The 20,482-nt window shown below is 41.8% G+C and overlaps 1 protein-coding gene across 1 annotated transcript in view; it reads left to right on the plus strand.

Moving 5' to 3' along the window:
• LOC109513217 (ryanodine receptor 3-like) overlaps positions 1-20,482 on the plus strand; it is a gene marked incomplete at its 5' end in the record, with an annotated part of 60,286 nt that overhangs the window by 25,795 nt on the left and 14,009 nt on the right. The window contains 28 exon segments of the mRNA XM_019865505.1: positions 1,604-1,773; positions 2,077-2,297; positions 2,522-2,612; positions 3,166-3,306; positions 5,293-5,456; positions 5,557-5,635; positions 6,006-6,095; positions 6,186-6,332; positions 6,428-6,490; positions 6,633-6,708; positions 8,188-8,311; positions 8,388-8,503; positions 8,582-8,649; positions 8,729-8,850; positions 9,005-9,054; positions 9,764-9,824; positions 10,926-11,164; positions 12,795-12,876; positions 12,968-13,098; positions 13,196-13,519; positions 14,121-14,361; positions 14,427-14,514; positions 14,588-14,680; positions 16,943-17,113; positions 17,186-17,243; positions 17,246-17,388; positions 18,410-18,522; positions 19,927-20,023. Of these exon segments, the coding sequence (XP_019721064.1) occupies positions 1,604-1,773; positions 2,077-2,297; positions 2,522-2,612; positions 3,166-3,306; positions 5,293-5,456; positions 5,557-5,635; positions 6,006-6,095; positions 6,186-6,332; positions 6,428-6,490; positions 6,633-6,708; positions 8,188-8,311; positions 8,388-8,503; positions 8,582-8,649; positions 8,729-8,850; positions 9,005-9,054; positions 9,764-9,824; positions 10,926-11,164; positions 12,795-12,876; positions 12,968-13,098; positions 13,196-13,519; positions 14,121-14,361; positions 14,427-14,514; positions 14,588-14,680; positions 16,943-17,113; positions 17,186-17,243; positions 17,246-17,388; positions 18,410-18,522; positions 19,927-20,023 (3,563 nt within the window).

Raw genomic sequence — 20,482 nt, forward strand, 5'->3', positions numbered from 1 at the left:
GTGCAAGGTTGGAGTTTTCTTTCTTTTGCTATTTTGCTAGACTTTGCAAAGCTAGAATCGGCATGTTGTGCGCCGTTGTGGGGTGTAAGTAGCCTATTCATGGCCAATTGTAGCAGTAACCCTCATTTGCATTAAAATCAAGGCAGTCAGCACACCGTATGCACAAGTATATCAGACTTGACGTTGTGGAAACAAGAAATAGAAATAGACTCGCACTGGTCTGTGCATGACATTGGCAGATAAACTGCAAGATCCACACTTGCGGATGATGTAATTGGCCGTGCGTGTGAGCAATAGGAGAACGCCTTGCACCCACGACTGTGTGTCCATGTGTTACACCACTACACCCCATTACTGACACATGTGCTATTAAAATATTGTTGAGATGATAATGATGATAATTCATTCAATGAATTGATTTCTACAATGATTCAGAAGGATTGTCCTAAGCAGTTGTCATCTTTATCAATGAAATGCGATAACATTCACTACGCATGTCCGCAGAGCGCCAAATCTGTCTACCTGCACCTCAATAAAATACATCAAAATCACATTACACCATCTGCACCACAAGTTAGACGTGGTTTTACAGAGTCTACTGTTGGAACTAAATTTGCAGATGCGCCGGGGGACGTGCACTAGAAATTGCCCTCGGCCCCCAGAACGCCGAGTGACGTGCAGCGCAGTCTACCAAATTCACAAACATGCTTAACTAGACTTGGCCTTGTATGGAAATCGAAATGCACCCTATTTTATACCAAGCTCAGTCTACCTTTTGTGACCAAATTAGTACGTCAGGGAGGAGGTAGCTCTGGACTGCGGAACGCCCAGTGAGATGTATCGTGGTCTCAAACGTGAGACTAGACTTGCCCTGACACCAAAATGAAGTGATGCTGTTTTTACACCGAGTGCAGGGACACTAGTTGACCAAAATAGTGTCCCGAGTATTTAGCACAAAAGCAACATACATTCCATGTAGTTCACAAGCTGTCAAACGTCAAATGTACCACTCTAATGACAGGTTGTATGATATTAAGCAGTATTAATTATATTTGCATATTACAACAGGGTGTCTCGTATATCAATGGCTACAAAAGCTTGGACATTTAGAGCAGGGCAGAAGGTTATTGATTTCATTTTACTGCTCATGCCTTTTTAATCAGCCAAGCGCTTTCCTGTGCACTCCCACAGCTCTGAGTAAGCCAGATCGCTTCTACACTGAGCTGTCTTGCTCTATTGATTGATCTGCATAAGCACGGCAAGATATGCCTCTGATGCAGCTGTGAGCTCTGTCAGCAGACCGTTGTAGAAGACAGAAAAGTCTCATCTGCTGAATAAACAAACATCCAATAGTGACCAAAGTATTGAGGCACTTATTTCATCAACATTCAAATCTTTACCCTTGAATCTCAATTGTTACCAAGAAATTTGGGGCAATTCCATGACTCCAATTTTTTGGAGTAGTTTACATTTTCCGCATGATGCATTTTCATTTCTTGTAAGTGTAATCCAGGACAGTACTTTCATTTGTATAATGTGCATCCAAGCAAGTTTTCAGGGGTCTTAAATCCAAATGAGACATATTCCTTTTGTTGTGTCTCAGATGGCTCTGTGACAGAACCTGATATGTCAGCCTGCTTTTGTCCGGACCACAAGGCCCCCATGGTGCTGTTCCTGGACCGAGTGTATGGTATTGAGGACCAGAGCTTTCTTCTTCACCTTCTTGAAGTTGGCTTTCTTCCTGACCTGAGGGCGGCAAATTCTCTTGATACAGTAGGTAGAAGTGTGGGTAGAGTGTCCTTCTAGCAATTTTAACAATTATTTTGTAGCTCAAAAAAATAGGTACTTTCAATTTAGGTTAATTAAGTTTATTATTGTAACCAGTTGTAATTCTGTATTTGTATTTACAATGTCATATTTCACAAAAGCTTCGGCAAAGTTGCAAGCAAAATCTCTATTTGAAATAAAGTAGAAAAATTGTGCCGTTCAGTTGGACTCTGTATCTCGCCACTGAAGTCTTACCGTCCCAAGTATTCATGAGCTATCGAGATCTAATTTTACCCCCACTCTCCGCAGGAGGGTCTGTGCACCACCGAGACAGCGTTGGCCATGAACCGCTATATCGGCTCAGCCATTCTCCCTCTCCTCACTCGCTGCGCACCCCTCTTTGCCGGCACCGAACACCATGCCACGCTCATCGATTCCACCCTGCACACCATCTACCGCCTCTCCAAGGGCCGCTCCCTCACCAAGGCCCAGAGAGACGCCATAGAGGAGTGCCTGCTGGCTGTCTGCAAGTGAGGAGATCACAAAAAGCATATTTAGCTGCGTCGACGGAGGTTGAGATGAACAATAAATCGGATCTGGCTTGTCTCTCAAGTCAGTGAGGGTAGTTTTACCCTTTCATGCACCCTGTAACCTGCCAACTCGACAAACTGTCCACTGTAGTAACCGCTGTCCCTGAAAGGGTTAAAGCAACTCAGGGAGGGTGCTCTTATCTCTTTCTCGCCTTTTTCTCCAGGCACCTTCGCCCTTCAATGCTGCAGCAGCTTCTGCACCGCCTCGTCTTTGATGTACCCATGCTGACTGAATACTGCAAGATGCCTCTGAGGGTGGCCAACATATTCTTTACTTCTGTTTCTTGTTTTGTTTAAATCTCTCATTATATTCCCCTCTATTGCCTTTTCTGCATACTTCAAAATCCTGCCTCATTATCAGACCTCTCTTTGGTACTCTGGTCACCTACAGTCTTACAGTGTGTTGTACGACTAAGATACCAGTTTTATTCCCCAGTGTCTCACTCGCTTGGTGGTACACCTCTGTGCTAAACTTAAAGTGTGGAAGCGGTGGGCAGCAAGGGAGGAAAAACATGTGGATAAAGCAGTAGATTTTGTGATTACAGTTTTGTTGGCTCTGCTCAGCCACTTCTTCCATCTGAGTGCCAGGAAAAAAAAAGTTATAAGATGTGACCTGCCTGTGAAATAGGGGAAACACTTTTACGCAGACACATCCAGAATGAATTTGTGCCGAGCCCGAGATGGTGCTTTTCTGCATTTCCAAAGCCTCCGTGCTTATTGTTAGTGTTCTCAAAGAATGAGGTGCATAATTTGTAACACCTTTTAAGTCTTGATATAAAGTGACCTTTTATCCCCGTTTGTCCTCCAGCTGCTAACCAATCACTATGAGCAGAACTGGAAGTACTACTGCCTTCCATCAGGCTGGGGCAGCTACGGCACAGCGCTTGAGGATGAACTCCAGCTCACCAAGAAGATTTTCTGGGGAGTGTTTGAGTCTTTGTCCCAGAGGGTGAGGCATCATGTCCATTTACATCAAGACTATCCACCAAGTCAACAACAACAACAATAACAACAACAGTTCCCCATGAAAGCTTGACAGATGAATCTATTCTTAAAAGATAGATTGATGGATATTGTGAAGAAAATATGGGGACAGTTGGTGTTTGTGAGAAGAATGCAAAAGGATGGCACGCTGCAGAGACGGGCTAACCGGACAAGCCACAGTGAAAAGATGAAGAGAGAAAGAATCGATTCTTAAAATAAATGTCAGTGAGCAGCTCTAAAATTGAAAAAATGTGTAGCTAATACATGTGATCCATATCTGAATCGGTAACAAGCAAAAACTCATAAATATTTTGTGCTCAGTAAACGATAATTCATACCAATATTTCATAGAAACACATTTGTATGGGGGGGACACGTTTATTTTGCAGGTCTACTTAAACATTCCAAAACATAAAACATAGACAGGCATGTCTACCTCCCAGTTTTGAGGTTCTCTGTTTGAATCTCGGCTGCAGCTTTCATGTTTGGAGTTTGCACGTTCCCCTTGTGGTTGCGTCGATTTTCTCCGGGTACCCAGATCCCTCTTGCATTCCAATAACATAAGTTCATTGGAGATTCTAAATTGAACATACATCTTAATATTTATTTATTTTTTAGCTCTACATTGGCTAACGACCAGTCTGGCATATACCCATCTCTGGACAAAAGTCAGCATCAAAGTAGACTCCAGTTCATCCTTGACTCTAATGAGGACATAGAAAATGGATGGTCTGTTAAAAGTAGACATATATAAATAATTTTCTCTTGTTCCTGACAAAGACATTAGTACACAATCAATGACAAAACAATATGAATTACACATAACTTGTACAGTTTACATGTACGTTTCAAAATACAGATTTTACTGCTGGGCAAGGTTCCAGGTTGCTTTTAGCTTCCTGCTGGTCCCTGCTGCTTCTGTTTTGATGTGATAGGTCAAATGAAAAAGCCTTCCTGCTAAACATGCGGTGAGAGGACCAAATCGCCGCCAAGGATTGCGGCGGGAGTCATAATTACACTGCCTCCTCCTATACATGCAAATTGGGACAAAGATAGAAGTCCCATCAAAAAGAATCATGAGCAGGACCGAGAACTAATATGTGATCAGAGTGAGTGAGCAGCTGGGATCTTAAGAACTATAAGGAGCTAAAATATTCTAAAGGGAGTCTTGGGACTAAGACTCAAGAAGATTTTCTCAAATTAAAACGACCACATTCATTGCAGTGGCCTTAGGGATCTTCATGGCCATTTGCAGTGGTGTACTAAATGAATGACCTGGACAAATGTGTGCAGTCTTTGACTTTGCATGCATACAGCAAATTTCATCTGAATTGCGTCGGATTGAATGGAGGTATAATTTGTCATTTTTGGAAGTTTTGATGTTTATTTTTATTATCAGTAGTATCATATTGTAAATGATTTTAAAAAATATATATATCCTTGTTCAAAATCAAGTTTCGGTGTCAAAACCTGTAGATGGACTCAGTTGTACACAAGCAACACCTGCACCTGAGGGATAAAAACATCTCTCCGGCAGAGCTGGCAAGCAAAAAAGCCCAATTTGTCCTTGGCAGCCAAAGACATTTAAATGTGCTTGGTGAAATGTCTTGACCGTGCACATGATCTATTATTTAAATGAACACGCACATGTGCAGAAGACATCTTGAGATATCGCAAATCTCTGGACTCAGCACACTTATCAAGAGGCATGCCAGCGAAAAGAGTCTCTTCCGAGCGCCAGCCTAAAAAAACATCAATATCCGAATGGATGATATTGATCCAGAGTCTGAAGCATGCGAGCGCTTCAGCTCTTAACATAATTCATCGTTAACGTCTGTTCTACAGCTTCCTCTTTGTCTTGTCATTACTTCATTCGCCTCCCAGCTCTGATGAGCAAGTAATGAATGACAATGCTTCAATTAGGCAAAGCTTTCTTCTTCCTTTTGAGCAGAAATATGACCCAGAGCTGTTCAAGATGGCGATGCCGTGCCTCAGCGCCATCGCCGGAGCCTTGCCGCCTGACTATGTCGATGCCCCCATTGGGGGAACAGAAGACAAGTCTGTTTCCGTAAATTCTCAAGGCAATTTTGAACCCAAACCTATCACAACTGCGAAGTAAGCCACACGAGAGCTACATTGTATCATGCTCGTTTACACACTTTTGTGGTCCTAAAGGAATAGAAATAAAGAGACTTCTGTCTTTTTTTTTTTTAAGCGTTTCCCTCCCGGAGAAGCTTGAGCACTTTGTGAACAAGTATGCAGAACATTCTCATGAGAAATGGTCAGCAGAGAAGGTAAGGCCATAGCGACCATCCTCAAACTACTTTTCATCAGCACAACACTTGAGAGAGAAAAAAAAAAAATCCCACAACAAAATAATCCATACTGCAATAAACTATGCAGCAATAGATTCGTGGTTGTAGAAAAAGGACTTTTGTGAGCCCCTTTATTCTCATGACAAAAAGTCAGCTTGTTTATGTACAGGGGAGCAATTCCCTCCATTGTTTAATATTCACAACTGCACCACATGATTCATTGTTGTATCTGAGCAAAGCAATAAACAGCCAAGTCGAACAAAATCCAAAAGTATCATTGTGCGGAGGATATTAGAGAACAATAGAGAAGCTGCGTTATCCATCACAATCCGCTCCGATTGTTCTCCAGGTGCTGCTTGGGTGGAAATACGGAGACTGTGTGGATGAGAAGGCAAGAATTCACCCACAGCTCAGGACATACAAAGCTCTGACAGAGAAGGTAGGGAACATCAAATTTGGGATGAAGCCGTATGTGAATCAAACAAAGGTGATCCTCGCTTCTTTCATTGTGTTACCTCTTGATGTCAAGGAGAAAGAGATTTACAGGTGGCCAATCAGGGAGTCATTGAAGAGCATGCTGGCAATGGGCTGGAGTGTTGACCGGGCCAGAGATGGAGAGAGCATGTCCCACCATAGGGACAATGAAAAGCTACGAAAAATCTCTCCGGCCTCACAGGTGTGATGGAAAAAAAATGTACATATTATAAATAGATTCAATACACCAATAGAATAATTTCACCAACTGACTCCACATTCTTTTAACATTTTTAGGCAAATGGCTTTAATCCCGGCCCAATACATACAAGCAACGTGATCCTTTCCAGAGAGCTACAAGTGAGTCAACAAATGAGAGTTTTATTCCTTTTTTTCTGTCAAAAGAGCAAAAGACAAACAAAAAGATTACAACACACATACACCCAATTTATTGAAGCAATATTGAGACCCACATTTCCTTCTGTTTTGTCTTTGGTCCAAGGGGATGGTGGAGGTGGTGGCTGAAAATTACCATAACATCTGGGCCAAAAGAAAAAAGAGTGACCTTGGAAGTAGAGGTGATCTAGAACTGTTGCGCACCATTGTGCTTACTGGTTACACATACACATGCATTCAGATGTCACTGTCGAATGAAAGGAACTCTACCTGCTCGTTTGTTTTTTTAATCTTGCCCAAGTGCAAGTGATACGATCTGTCTTTTGTTTTCATTGTATGTCTGAAACTACAGAAGCTTGCTAGTCTCATGCATACAAATAATTTTGGCTTGTGTCAAGGTCTCCAAGGTATTGAAGTGTAGGAGGTCCATAACTGTCTGAGGTGCTTAGTTAGCATCAGCCTATTTCAGCAGTTTTTTTTCAGAATCAGAATCAATCATCACACACAATGAATTTGTCTCCGGTAGTACAGGCTACACTTGTATTGCAATAACAAGCAACTACGATAAACAAAGACATGACATACAAGTATCGAAAAACTTTACGTAATGTAAAGGTACCATTGTGCAGTAGTTCAATACTGTGACGGTTGTGCAGTTGGTGCAGATAATCTTTTTTTTTTTTTTTAAGCGGCCAGTAGTAGTAATTGTAGTACAACTTTAGGTGTGCAATTATACAGAAAGTCCTTGAGCAATTTAAAGTGTCTGGTGCTTTAGGATATTGATCAATGACAATTGTTCAACTATGTAGAGAGTGGAGCTACAATGATCATTGCGGTAATAGTGTTCCACAGGGGTGTGCAAAAATGCAAAGGGACGCACTAGATTTGAGTTCCTGTTTAGGGCGTGGGTAGCGAAACAAGAAGCTGTTTGAATGTCTGCTGGTTTTGGTGCGCATGGATCGGTAGCACTTGCCTTAGGGTAGTAGCTGGAAAAGGTGGTGGGCAGGGTACGGTGGGTCCAGTCGGATTTTCCATGCCTTTGTCTTGGTTCTTGCGGCGTGCAAGTCCTCGAGAGTGGGTAGAGCGGTGCCAATTATTATTTGTTTTATTTCCGCAGTCCTAACTGTCCGTTGCAGTAGCATTTTATCTTTTTTTTGTGTCAGCCTCAAACCAAACCGTAATGGAGGAACACAGGACTGATTCGATGACTGCTGTGTGGAACTGCCTCAGCAGGCCGTGCTTCCTCAAGCAGCCTCAGGAAGTTCATCCTCTACTGGGCCTTTTTCAAGTTGAATTAAATGTTGACCTGCCACTGGATGTCTTGAGAGACTGTAATTCCCAGGAGCTTGAAGGTCTCCACCGTTGGCACAGGGCAGTTGGATAGTGTGAGAGACAGCTATGGTGAGGGATGTTTTTTGCCTTATGTGAAGGGTCACTAGTAAAGAGGTAAAACCTCTTGATGAGGGCTTTTTTTTTTTACATGAGATAGACAACAAGAGAAAAGAAACAGACAAGATGAACATGTCACCTATCTAGAAACACATGGTGGAATGCTTTGGTCATTGTCCAGGCACAATATTTTTTTTTGCCTCCATTCCATTTAAGCATCTTCCCTCTTGCACGCCCGACTGCTCATGGTTGATCGGACACTGTGATTTTAGTCGGCGGTACGCACCCTTTGCTGGTGCCCTATGAGACGCTGACAGCGAAAGAGAAGGCTCGTGATCGAGAGAAGGCTCAGGATCTCTTCCGCTTCCTGCAAATCAGCGGCTACAGCATCACGAGGTGGACACAAACGGGACTAATGCGCGTTCCCTGAGGAACTGTTGGCGGGGAAATTATGTCATGAATTGTGTTGCAGAGGTCTGAGGGACTTGGAGCAGGACTCCTCCTCAATGGAGAAAAGGTTTGCGTACAGGTTCTTGAAGAAGCTGCTCAAGTATGTTGACTCTGCCCAGGAGTTCATCTCTCACCTCGGTATGATCATGATGATGTCACGACCAGAACCGTATGAATGTTTGATTCAGTTCTAATGCGAATACTGATTTGATGCAGAGGCCATGGCTGCCAGTGGCAAAACGGACAGGTCACCGCATGAGCAAGAAATCAAGTTTTTTGCCAAAGTAAGATTGCGATGCGCTTATATACGATGTATAAATATCTGTGATATGTAAATCTGTCACCTTTGTTGTGCCTCACCAGGTTCTTCTTCCTCTCATTGACCAATACTTCAAGAATCACTCCCTCTACTTCCTGTCATCACCCAATCAGAACCTGAGCAGCAGCGGCTACGCCTCTAACAAGGAGAAAGAAATGGTCACCAGGTCACCCCACATTGCCCTGCACGCACACACTCCTCTTGTGCATGAGAGGAACACTCACTGCATGATAACAAACTTGATTGTTAGTCTTTCCTTTTACTGTTGACTCATTGTACCTTTTTCAATTTCTTCCCTTTTCTAACTTTCACATTTCCAGCTTGTTTTGTAAACTGGCAGCTCTTGTCAGACATAGGATCTCTCTCTTTGGTAAGGTACTTCCTTCTCTGTGTAAATTGTATGTCTCCATTTGTGTGTGTGTGTGTGTGTGTGTGTGTGTGTGTGTGTGCAAATCAGGACTTTTTAATTGAAATTAAAGCATTTTAAATGCTGACACTCTTTTTTAGCTTATTAAAACCTTCTCTTTCTCATTATATTTTAGGTAGAGACACTCAAAAAAATATGAATTCCATTCTTACCTAAAACAATCATAAACAAATGAATACATTAGAAAGCAACAACATCCAAAGATATACAGGTATTCTGATCGGAGTAGCGGTAGTCTTTATTTCTCTATCACAGTTGTATTTTTTTTTTTTTTATGTACATCCCCACATCAGTGTGCCGCAGAACTTTGTAATCTTTGAGTTGCCTCTCGTGGCACACGTCAAAGCAAGTGTAAATCACACACCGTACAAAATGTTAAGCACCATATGACAATAAAACTGGACTATTTTCCCTTCAGCAGAAATGCTGAATTTTGGGACACAAATGTTACACAATTTATTGTCATTTAAATGCAAGATGGTGCAAATTTTTCTTTTCTACTGAACAAAAAAGTATTTCTTTTTTTTTTTGCTCTTTGCATTGTTTTTGCATTCAAATGTGTCATTTTGTGTGAAAATATGTCGTCGTTTTTTTTTTTTTCTTCTTTTTTTCTCATGCTGATGATTCCTTCTGCATGCTTGCTATCTCCTAGGAAGTGACTCAACCACGATGGTGAGCTGTTTGCACATCCTGGCACACACCCTGGATACCAGGTGTGTGTAGACGTGACAGCATATAATATAAGTAGTATGACGAGCGGCGCGGTGGTCGACTGGTTCGCACGTCCTCCTCAAAGTGCAGAAGTACAGAATTCGATTCCGGTTCTGGCCTTCCTGTGTGGAATTCTACCCGTGCCTGCGTGGGTTTTCTCCGGGTTTCCTCGCACACTCCAAAAACTTGCATGGCAGGTTAATGTGTGTTCACTCTAATTTGTCCCTAAGTGTGAGCACGAAAGGTAGTTCATATGTGTATGCCCTGCGATTGGCCGGCAGCCAGTTCAGGGTGTCCCCCGCCTACTGCCTTACGACAGCCGGGATAGGCTCCAGCATGCCCGTGACCCTCGTGAGGATAAGTGGATCAGAAAATGGATGGATAGAATAGTATTACTGAAGTATAAACAAAGGCACTCTGAAAACATGAAAAAGATTTTCTCACTTTTCTGGTGTACAAGGACTATGGCTTCAAATCATTTGTATCTTGTTGTATCTTCATTAAAACATAGTTGTCATAAAATATTATTGCTGGAGTGTCTTGTGGGAGGCAGTGGTATTAGCAAAGAGCATCCTTTGGCATTTAATTTAGCAAAGAAGTTGCATGCAGCATTTGATGCCCAAGGCTTAAAATGTGCTGCTTGTTAATGCAGCTCAGACATAACGAAGGCCATATTGCGTCTCACCTTTCATTTCTCCTTTCTACTGGGACACATCAAGCCCTTGTTATTCATTTAACTATGTTATTATTTATGAAATGCTGAAAATAGACAAAGAAATCATATTAATGCTTTGCATATATTCTTTCTGTACTCGGACATCAGCAAAGTCACCTCGGGTTTAAACCTTTCCTGCACCCGGTAACCTGATAACATGAGTTGTCCACTGTCGTAACCGCTGTCCCCGAAAGGGTCATCGTAAATATTTTTGTCATTTATTGAATAAATCTCGATTGTTTCTGCGCAAGAGGCAGTGAGCTGGATGACTCGTATTTCATGAACGTTCATACCGAGAAGTGCTGTACTTTATATGCCAAGAGTCATGTAGTTGTTTATTACTCAATATACTGAGTGTTGAACATGTTTTTTTTTTTCACTATGGCAGGACAGTGATGAAGTCAGGCTCTGAAATGGTGAGGGTCGGCCTCAGGACCTTCTTTCAGAATGCCGCCGAGGACCTGGAGAGGACGTTTGAGAACCTCAAATTGGGGAAGTTCACTCATTCGCGCTCGCAGATGAAAGGCGTGTCGCAGAACATCAACTACACCACGGCGGCTCTGCTCCCCATCCTTACCGCTCTGTTTGAACACATCACGCAACATCACTTTGGGATAGACCTGCTTTGTAAGTTCCCACAGCTGATACATGATCAAGCACAAGTTAAGATGCAGGGAAATGGAATGCTGGTTACATTTTGAGAAAGGAAACTACTATAGTATGATATATATTAGTAGATATTGTCAATAAAATCATCTGGATCCAGATAAATCTTTTCAGTCGATCGTTCTGGCTCCAGATGACTTTATTTCGTGGAACCACTTAACGGAATAAAAGTGAGTAAATTCAACATTTTTTTGTTGTTGCAGCATATTCAATGTCTAACTGTGAATAAACTAAAAGCGAATCAAAAACATACTTGCTGAGCTACAATTTTTGAAATCTATTTTTGTTCAGCGATGCATCAACAGGGACTGAAAAGCCAACCATTTGACAGTGCAGTCAGATAAGCAAGAAGGTAGCACTAAATTGGACACCTAAATTGCAGTGAGATGAACAAGAGATGTCAACTGAGTTAGTGGATTTGCAGATGATTTTAAAATAGCGAGGTACTTTTTATCGTTTGTGAAAAGTGGACGTGGCCACAGAAAAGACACACTCTGATCACCACAACGTTTGAACGCATTGTGTTCCTCAGATTGTAATGGTTGTAATATTACCTCAATTTTATACTCCCAAGTGATAAAAATGTCATCATGCTTCTTTTGTGATATTTTGAGGCCGATAGTGTTTCTCAAATACTGAGGAGCAGCGATGCGACCTTTGAGGTCACTTAAATCTCCGTTGTCTAAAACTCAAATTGAACCAATAGAACGTCTTGGCCAAAATTTTATTTGAAGAAAAGCTTCAAATTGGTCAGACATGTTCAATAAATGACAAATCGTCACTTGCAACACGGTTCAGTTCGACTTGTTTTTGACAGGGTCTGTTCAAAGACCTGTTGGACAGTGAGTCCCCAAAAGGCAGACTCAGATAAATAGCTATACAAAAATATTAAAAGAAAAGCGAGAGACCGACAAAGTATAAACAGAGAGAACAAAAAACGCCTGCAACTGGCAAGGAAAAACTGGAAACCGAAAATCCGCAAAACGAAATGACAAAGAGTCCCACCACATGACCATCAAACTAGTCAACAATAACTTGACAAAAAAAAGACACTGATGAAACCAAAATGTATCGAGACAAAAGCAACGATAAGCGCGATCATGAGGTCTAAATAATGGTACTAGGGCATGAACAGCGAAAAAGGTCAAGAATCCGACAAAGAGAAGCAGAAGTCAGAGAGAGTCCTTAAATGCAAAGAATCTTGATTGCATGACGAGACACAGGTGCACCGCTGAAGGGTCACGCCCAACACTCCAGCTGGTGCTGAAACAAAAACAAAGCTGAGCAGAACATGACAGTTTTCTTCGAAACAAAGTCAAAACATTATCTCCATTTGCCTTACAAAGAAGAAATTCCAGCAACAAAGAACAATCTAAGATTACCGTATTTTCCGCGCTATAAGGCGCTTCGGAGTATAAGGCGCATCTTCAATGAATGGCCGATTTGAAACCTGGTTTCATACGTACGGCGCACCACATTATAAAGCTCACAGATTCAAGCTACAATAGTGGCTGGGGTTGCGTTATGCATCCACAAGATGGAGCTAGGCTAAAGGGAATACAATATAATACAGTTTTCATTACTGTTCCAGTGGATGATGTCCAAGTGTCCTGCTATCGGATCCTGACCAGCCTTTATGCTCTGGGGACCGGGAAAAACATCTACGTAGAAAGGTATCCACATGATTCATTGCGATGAATGCTGAAGTTCAGTAATTGTAAATCCATGCCTTGACAGACACGAAGCTTCTCTGTGTCCCCACAGACAGCTGCCAGCTCTCGGTCAGTGTCTGGCCACCTTGGCGGGGGCCATGCCGGTGGCTTTCCTGGAACCCATGCTCAACATGTACAACCCCTTCTCAGTCTTTACCACCAAGAGTGGCCGTGAACGAGCCAGTAAGTCACAAGTTGTACCAAGTCTGCGGTTATTCTAAATAAAATCCATTTCAAAGCATGACGCTTTAATGTCTAAAATCCACACTGGTGTCTTTAGTCCTCGGCATTCCGGATTCCGTTGAACAAATGTGTCCCGGAATGCCCCGGCTCGACGGTCTCATAAAGGACATCGACGACATGGCGGAATCTGGAGCGCGGTACACCGAGATGCCCCATGTGATTGAGGTGGTCTTGCCCATGCTTTGTAACTACCTGTCCTACTGGTGGGAGAGGGGGCCTGAGAACCAGCCGGCTGGTGGTAGCAGCATGTGCTGTTCCACCATCACCTCAGAGCACCTAAGCCTCATTTTGGGTAACATCCTGAAAATCCTTAACAACAACCTGGGCATTGATGAGGCCTCATGGATGAAAAGGATCGCAGGTGGGTGCAATGCATTGAGTCATAATGACTCTCATAGACGAGATCTTCTGATGGTAGGCGAATTTGAACACAATTAAACCATTTCAGAGGATACAGTAGGAGGAAATTTTTCTGCAATTTAGTGATTGCGTTCTCGATTGTCAATTTTCTTTTTTATTCATATGACATTTGCATACAAACAGAACAGCCCACTTTTCAAGCTTCAACAAGGCCAGTATTTTAATTCAGCCAAAGAAATGTTACACCGGTCAACACATTTTTTTTACTGCACACGTTATTTAATCAGAGATGCAAGTAAACCTTTCAAAATGTATTTATTTATTTATTGTTTTAATTTGCGCTGGTTCAGAATCTGTCCTTGCTTTTTCTCTAGCACATCGTTTAACATCCATCCGTTTTCTGAACCGCGTAGCCTCACTATTTAGAAATATTTAAGAATGTGTAATCATCACAATATTGTCATGTTCCGTATTTTTCCATTGCGGCCAAAGCGTAATCACGAGGGGAAATAATTACATACATAAATTGCCTTTAATACAATACTGTACATGCTTCTCAAATACATATTGTGGTGTGCCAGACTTTTTTGCTTTTTGTCCAGTGTATGTGCAGCCCATTATCAGCAAAGCTCGCACTGCTCTACTAAAGAGCCACTTCCTGCCTACGCTGGAGAAGCTCAAGAAGAAGACGGTGAAAGTCGTGGCCGAGGAGGAGCTGCTGAAGGCAGACAGCAAGGGAGACACACAGGAGGCCGAACTGCTCATCCTGGATGAGTTTGCTGTACTCTGCAGGGACCTTTATGCCTTTTACCCCATGCTCATACGTTACGTGGACAACAACAGGTTAGTTCACGATGATGGAGCTCTTCAGGTAGACACGATCAGATTCAAATGTCCCTCTGCTGCAGGTCCCGATGGCTGAAAGAACCAGATGCTGACTCAAATGAGCTCTTCAAGATGGTTGCTGAAATTTTTATTCTTTGGTGCAAATCACATGTAAGATCTACACAGGAGCGACTGGATTTATCCGCAGATTCGTCACTTTTGAATGGTCTTTAATTTTTCACAGCATTTCAAACGAGAGGAGCAGAACTTTGTGGTCCAGAATGAAATAAACAACCTTTCCTTCTTGACTGGAGACAATAAAACTAAGATGTCAAAGGTTTGTTAATCAATTATGCACTATACACTGGTATAACATAGGATTTAGTTATCGCATTGAGTCATGTGGGAAAGGACTTTGTAGGTCAGCAACTAGAATACAAATAGCCATATACCACAGGTACATCTCAATAAATTGCAATATAGTTAAACAAGTTTATTTCGTAGTTGTTCAGTTCATAAAGTAAAAATGACATTTTATGCATCATAGCAAAACCAAATTTTTAAATTTAATCTTGAGATGGTGAATCTCGGGAACTTCATTAGGTGTGATTTTTAATCACGAACATTATTAAAAATAAATTCATGACATATTTCACTCTGTATGTCGTGATTCTATCAAATGAGTTTTAGTTTCTGGTTCATTGCCAACATATTTTAATATGATATTCCAGAGTGTCATTTTTCTCCCCATTTTTTCTATCGTGCATTGATGACAGAACAGTCTGATCTCTCCCTAAGGTCTGTCTAGCTATTTGGAACAGTGGTCCTTAAAAAAAGTCAAAACATTTTCTCCATTGGCCTCGCAAAGAAGAAATTCCAGCAACAAAGAACATTCTAAGAGTACCGTATTTTCCGCACTATAAGGCGCTTCAGAGTATAAGGTGCATCTTCAATGAATGCCCTATTTTAAAACTGGTTTTACATATACGGCACACCGCATTATAAGCCGCACAGATTCAAGCTACAAGCTGGGGTTGCGTTATGCATCCACTAGATGGAGCTAGGCTAAACGGAATACAATAACAATACAGCTTTATTTAGATAGCGCTTTCACAACCACTGCAGCAGTCAAAAAGCGTAATACAGAACATTTAAAATACGACATCCAAGAAATCTGAATATTGATCCATATATAAGGCGCATCGGATTATAAGGAGCACTGTCGGCTTTTGAGGAAATGGAATGGTTTAGGTGCCCCCTTATAGTGCGGAAAATGAGGTATGCAAATGTGTGTGAGCCTTTACGTATGTATGCAACTAACACTCATCCATCAGAAACAAATATTTCTGTATATTTGTTGACATTGAATGCTTTGGAAGGATTTATTCGAAACACTGCACACAAGTGATGACTGTGTGCCACCATTAACTGTCATCCTTATCCGCTATCTGCCTGTCTTTCTCCCTTCCTGTCTTTCTTTCTGTCTCATACAGTCCTTTAAGGAAAAGGTAGAGTGATGCAGCATGTTTACATGACAGCTTATTGGCTCTTAAGCTGAAGAACCAATGGCGCATTGTGCCTCTGTGCCTTGTAATTTATAATGAAGTCTTATTATCATGTCCCCTATTTTATTTGTGTCTTCTACTTTCATGATTGCTGTGGCCTTGTGAATTTCCTTTTTTTGTTTTTGTTTTTAATTGTATTCAGGGGTGAAATATATATATCCAGACTCTTTGTAGGCAAATGTGCTTTTGTTTGATAGAGTGTGGTGTGCTGTATTTGGGTGTATAGTTGCCTCAAGTGTATATCTTTGTGATTATATGTATTATGTGTGTGTGTATGTTTATGTCAGCGTGAATACACACGTGGACGTGTGGAAATGTTTGTGTCCCTTTGTTGATGAAAGAAAAGTAAAAAACTAAACTAACTAAAAAAAATATTTTAAAAAAAGAAAACTGACCAGTAAAAATCAGACCTTGCTTTTAAATTGTAGCTAAACACAATTGTTTAAAAAAATAAAATAAACTAATGAAACAGGCCAAGACAAAACAAATGATGGTACTGCTCGAAAATAGGCTGATTACTTTTATCAGATTCAAGTTTTTTTTTTCTCAAACCACTATGGGTTTTTCTTTCATTAACAGCAGGGTAACTGCAACTTTGTCCAGGTGTGTATGTACAGTGCTGTTTTGTTTTTAAAGAGTCTACTGCTTCAATTCAGGTGAAAAATTGAGAGTTTTTTTTTTTTTCCGGACCTAAACAGCCACAGTCCAGCCCAAACTTCTTGCTTATTAAATAGAGACTGTTTTTTTTGGTTGTCAGTTGTAAAATATCATCCTTCAGTGAAGTGTGTGTTTTCCTAGATTGTGTCATGGCTGAGAAAAAAAAAAGTAGTGTGTTGCTTTTAATTTAAACCACCTTGAGAACACACACAAAAAAATGATAAAACGGTATTTAAAGGTTTGATTAATACTGGTGACATACAGGGAAAATAATTCCTTAAATGTATTCCGAAATGCATTTTGCCTTTCGGAATACATTTCTAATAAATTGTGTATTTTGGAAGGTGATTTCTGTCTTGAATATTGTCTCTTTTCAGTCTGGCGGACAAGACCAGGAGCGGAAACACAAGAAAAGGCGCGGTGAGTTCTACTCCATCCAGACATCACTGATCGTGGCTGCGCTCAAGAAGATGCTTCCAATCGGCCTCAACATGTGTACTCCGGGGGACCAGGAGCTCATCTCCTTGGCTAAGACGCGCTATCTGCTGGTCAGACTAAAAACCCGCTCATTCGACAAGTGCGCGGCTTTGATCAAACTCAAATTTGATTTGGTTTTACAGAGAGACACGGATGATGAGGTCAAAGATCACATTCGGCAAAATCTTCACCTCAGAGAAAAGGTGAGAGTGGACTACTGTCCGCTGTGAGGTGGCAGTTAAACCTTTACAAAGATATAATGGTACGAGGCGAGGGGCCCCCTGACCCTGACAGGGTGGTGGATCGTATCCAGAGGATCTCTGCTGCCGTTTTCAACTTGGAACAGGTAGAACATTTGCATTTTCCCCACGTTGTCTGGAGGTGTTGGCAGCAAATAGTTGTGTGTAACGTGGAGGGCAATGGCCAATGGGAACATGCCGTTAAATGTTACAATTTTGTGATTTTAAATTGCAGCCATGTAATGAGTGAACAATACAAATAAAAATAAGCAAGTGAAAAAAAAGAAATGAAAACCTTTATTTGCCTCACAATGGAGAAATTCCCAATTTACAGCAGCAAAATTATGAAAGGGAGAAAGTAGAAGACAAAAGTATATCAATAAATATAAATATAAGCATATTATTTGGTTGATCCGATTTTTTTGTATGTTTAATTTGTTGACACTTGAACTGAAACTGAAAGTAAAAAAGTACATTGGACAAGAAGTGAGAGTAAACTGCAGTTATAATGTAGTGTACTTAAGCGGAAGGTTCTGCACCAATTTGGGGTTTTAAAAAGAATAAACTAAAATCATGAGTCGAGACATGCTGTATGTTGGATAAGGATGATATTTGAAAAACAGCACTGTACAGTGTCACGTTGCGTGGTGGTGGTGGACCCCAAAAAGCAGGCAGGAGGGAGGAGCAGGTTGTACTTGAGAGTTGTATTGATAAAACACAGAGAAAACTAAATCCAAAACAAAGTCCTAAAAACAAAACGAATCCAAAGTATCAAACAAAAACCAAGACTGAATCTCAAAACTTAATAGTTACCAAAACATGATCGAGAACATAACAGACAACCATGACAGCGACAACGAACAAACAATGAACCGACACGAGTGGTCGTGCCAGGAGTCCTTTTAAAGCAATAATTACGTAACGACCAACAGGTGTGCAGCTGCAGGGAGAGCCCTACAGTGCCACCTGTTGGTCACAAACAGATTCATGACATACAGAAACATATCATGGCCAACCCTGCTTTCACTCGGTCATTATTCGGGTCTCAACAATATTAACATTATGACAAACACTTGAGGTGATGCCTATTACCATGTCTTAGCGTGAATCTTTTCTTTCTGCTGGCAGGTGGAGCAACCCCTGAGATCCAAGAAATGCGTCTGGCAAAAGTTGCTGTCAAAGCAGCGGAAAAGAGCGGTCGTTGCGTGTTTCCGAATGGCTCCACTTTATAATCTGCCAAGGTATTGGGAGGAAACAAATCTACTCGCAGGTGTTTAATGTGCACAGGCTCCCCCCCTTTGTAGGAAAAATGCCTGGCCCGCAGATGTTTTCAAGAAATACAAAAAGGGACACTCGCAATTTCATGCCCTGCTGGTCTGTAACTCAATTACAGGAAGCAAGCTACAGTAGGAGGAAAACAATTACGGGGTTCGAGCAGGAGGGTGGCCACCTTCGATATGTGCTCAGTTGCGACAACCTGCCTGCCTGCAGGCAGTGTATTCCATTCTTTCCCAGTTGTTGACATTGAAATATGTCCCGGCATCGCAAACATTTATTAAATTCTGTTTCCAATGCAGACGTGCTTCTGCTCCCGAATGTGAGGTCCCTGCATGTAGAGGATAATACAAAGTTCAGTGAAATTCTTCCTCAATGTCACACTGTCTTGTACTTGCCTCCTTCAGGGACAAAAACAATAATTACTTCCTGAATGCCTATCAACATATTTGGTTGGAGAAAATGCATGAGAACTCAGACTATGACAGTCTGCTCTCCGTGTTGACGGTAACGTAGCATTGACCCACGTTGCTAATCATGCGCAACCTCTTGTCGTGAGCCTTTGCTTCCCTTCCGACACAAACCTTAACTTCCATTCATTCAAATTCCCCCGCTGGTTTCGCCACTGGTCTGTCTGTTGGTTTATAAGGCAGTAAGGTGTCAAGCAGAAAGACATGATGATGTGCCAGGGTGTCGGTACAATACTCATTTACCGTCGGTTTTCATTTTCTTCATCTGATTTCCCTCCTCACAGTTAGTGACACATTTGTGACATAGAGAGTGCGATATCTCTTGTCTTCACTCATGTCATGGGTGAGATGGGGCCTTTGCCAGCTGAGTTTGGACAAGATGTGGGCCACCCCCTGGCCTTGCATGACACATAAAAAAAAATAAAAAAAATTAAAATAACATTGAATTTCACTTGGGCAATTTAAATTCTAATTTACCCGGTGAGGGACAGCGGTTACTGCAGTGGACAATTTATCATGCTATGAGGTTCCAGGGCGCATGAAAGGGTTAATCTACTCTTCATGTTTTATGGAAATTGAGAGGGAGAGGGAGTACCCATGAGAAAATTCATTCAAGCACAAAGTGTACGGACAAACTCCACACGGAGTGCCGAGGCTGAGATTCAAACCTCCGAAATGTAAGGCAGGCATGCTTGCCACTTGTCCCACCGTGCTGCCTCTGAAAGCATTTTGGCTTGACTTTACTGAAATATATGGTGGTTGAAACCGTATTTATGACCAGTGGGATGTACCAGTACCCAGAACTAACTAACAATTCGAAACCTCTTCTGAAGGGCCTGCTTCCCTCCTCTCCTCTGCTTGAATCTAACCCAGGCTAATTTCCTCTTACCCAATCCCTAGGCATCGCTCTATTAACCTCTTCCTCCTGGCCTATCAGAGAATATGGATAGAAACAGAGGAGTACTCCTTTGAGGAGAAGCTAGTACAGGATCTTGCAGTAAGTAGTTCCAGGATATATGGCCGTGTGCCCTGGGGGAGGCGTGCCTCTCCTCCTCCTGTTGTACCCGTGACATTGTTGTAAATGCTTGAAGGTGTTCTTCCCAATTGTCAGCCAGGTGGCACGTTTGTGTAGCAAGCATGACATGGCGGCTGATGTCAGAGCAATATCACTCAGTCGTCTTCTTGTGCAACTGCAGTGTTTCATCCCATTGTGAGAGCGTCCAAATCACATTGCCTCATTTTGGTTTTCTGTCTTCTTCATACTTTTGCCATCCCTGTGATGCTCGGATTATAGAATGCACATGGGCAAAGTACCGTATTGGCCCGAATATAAGACGGTGTTTTTTGCATTGAAATAAGACTGAAAAAGTGGAGGTCGTCTTATATTCAGGGTCTAGACATTACACCCATTCACGACGCTAGATGGCGCCAGATATCATTGAAGCGAATGCTAAAC

Source organism: Hippocampus comes, unplaced genomic scaffold (assembly GCF_001891065.2).
Source record: "Hippocampus comes isolate QL1 unplaced genomic scaffold, H_comes_QL1_v1.1 scaffold443, whole genome shotgun sequence".
Taxonomy (NCBI): domain Eukaryota; kingdom Metazoa; phylum Chordata; class Actinopteri; order Syngnathiformes; family Syngnathidae; genus Hippocampus; species Hippocampus comes.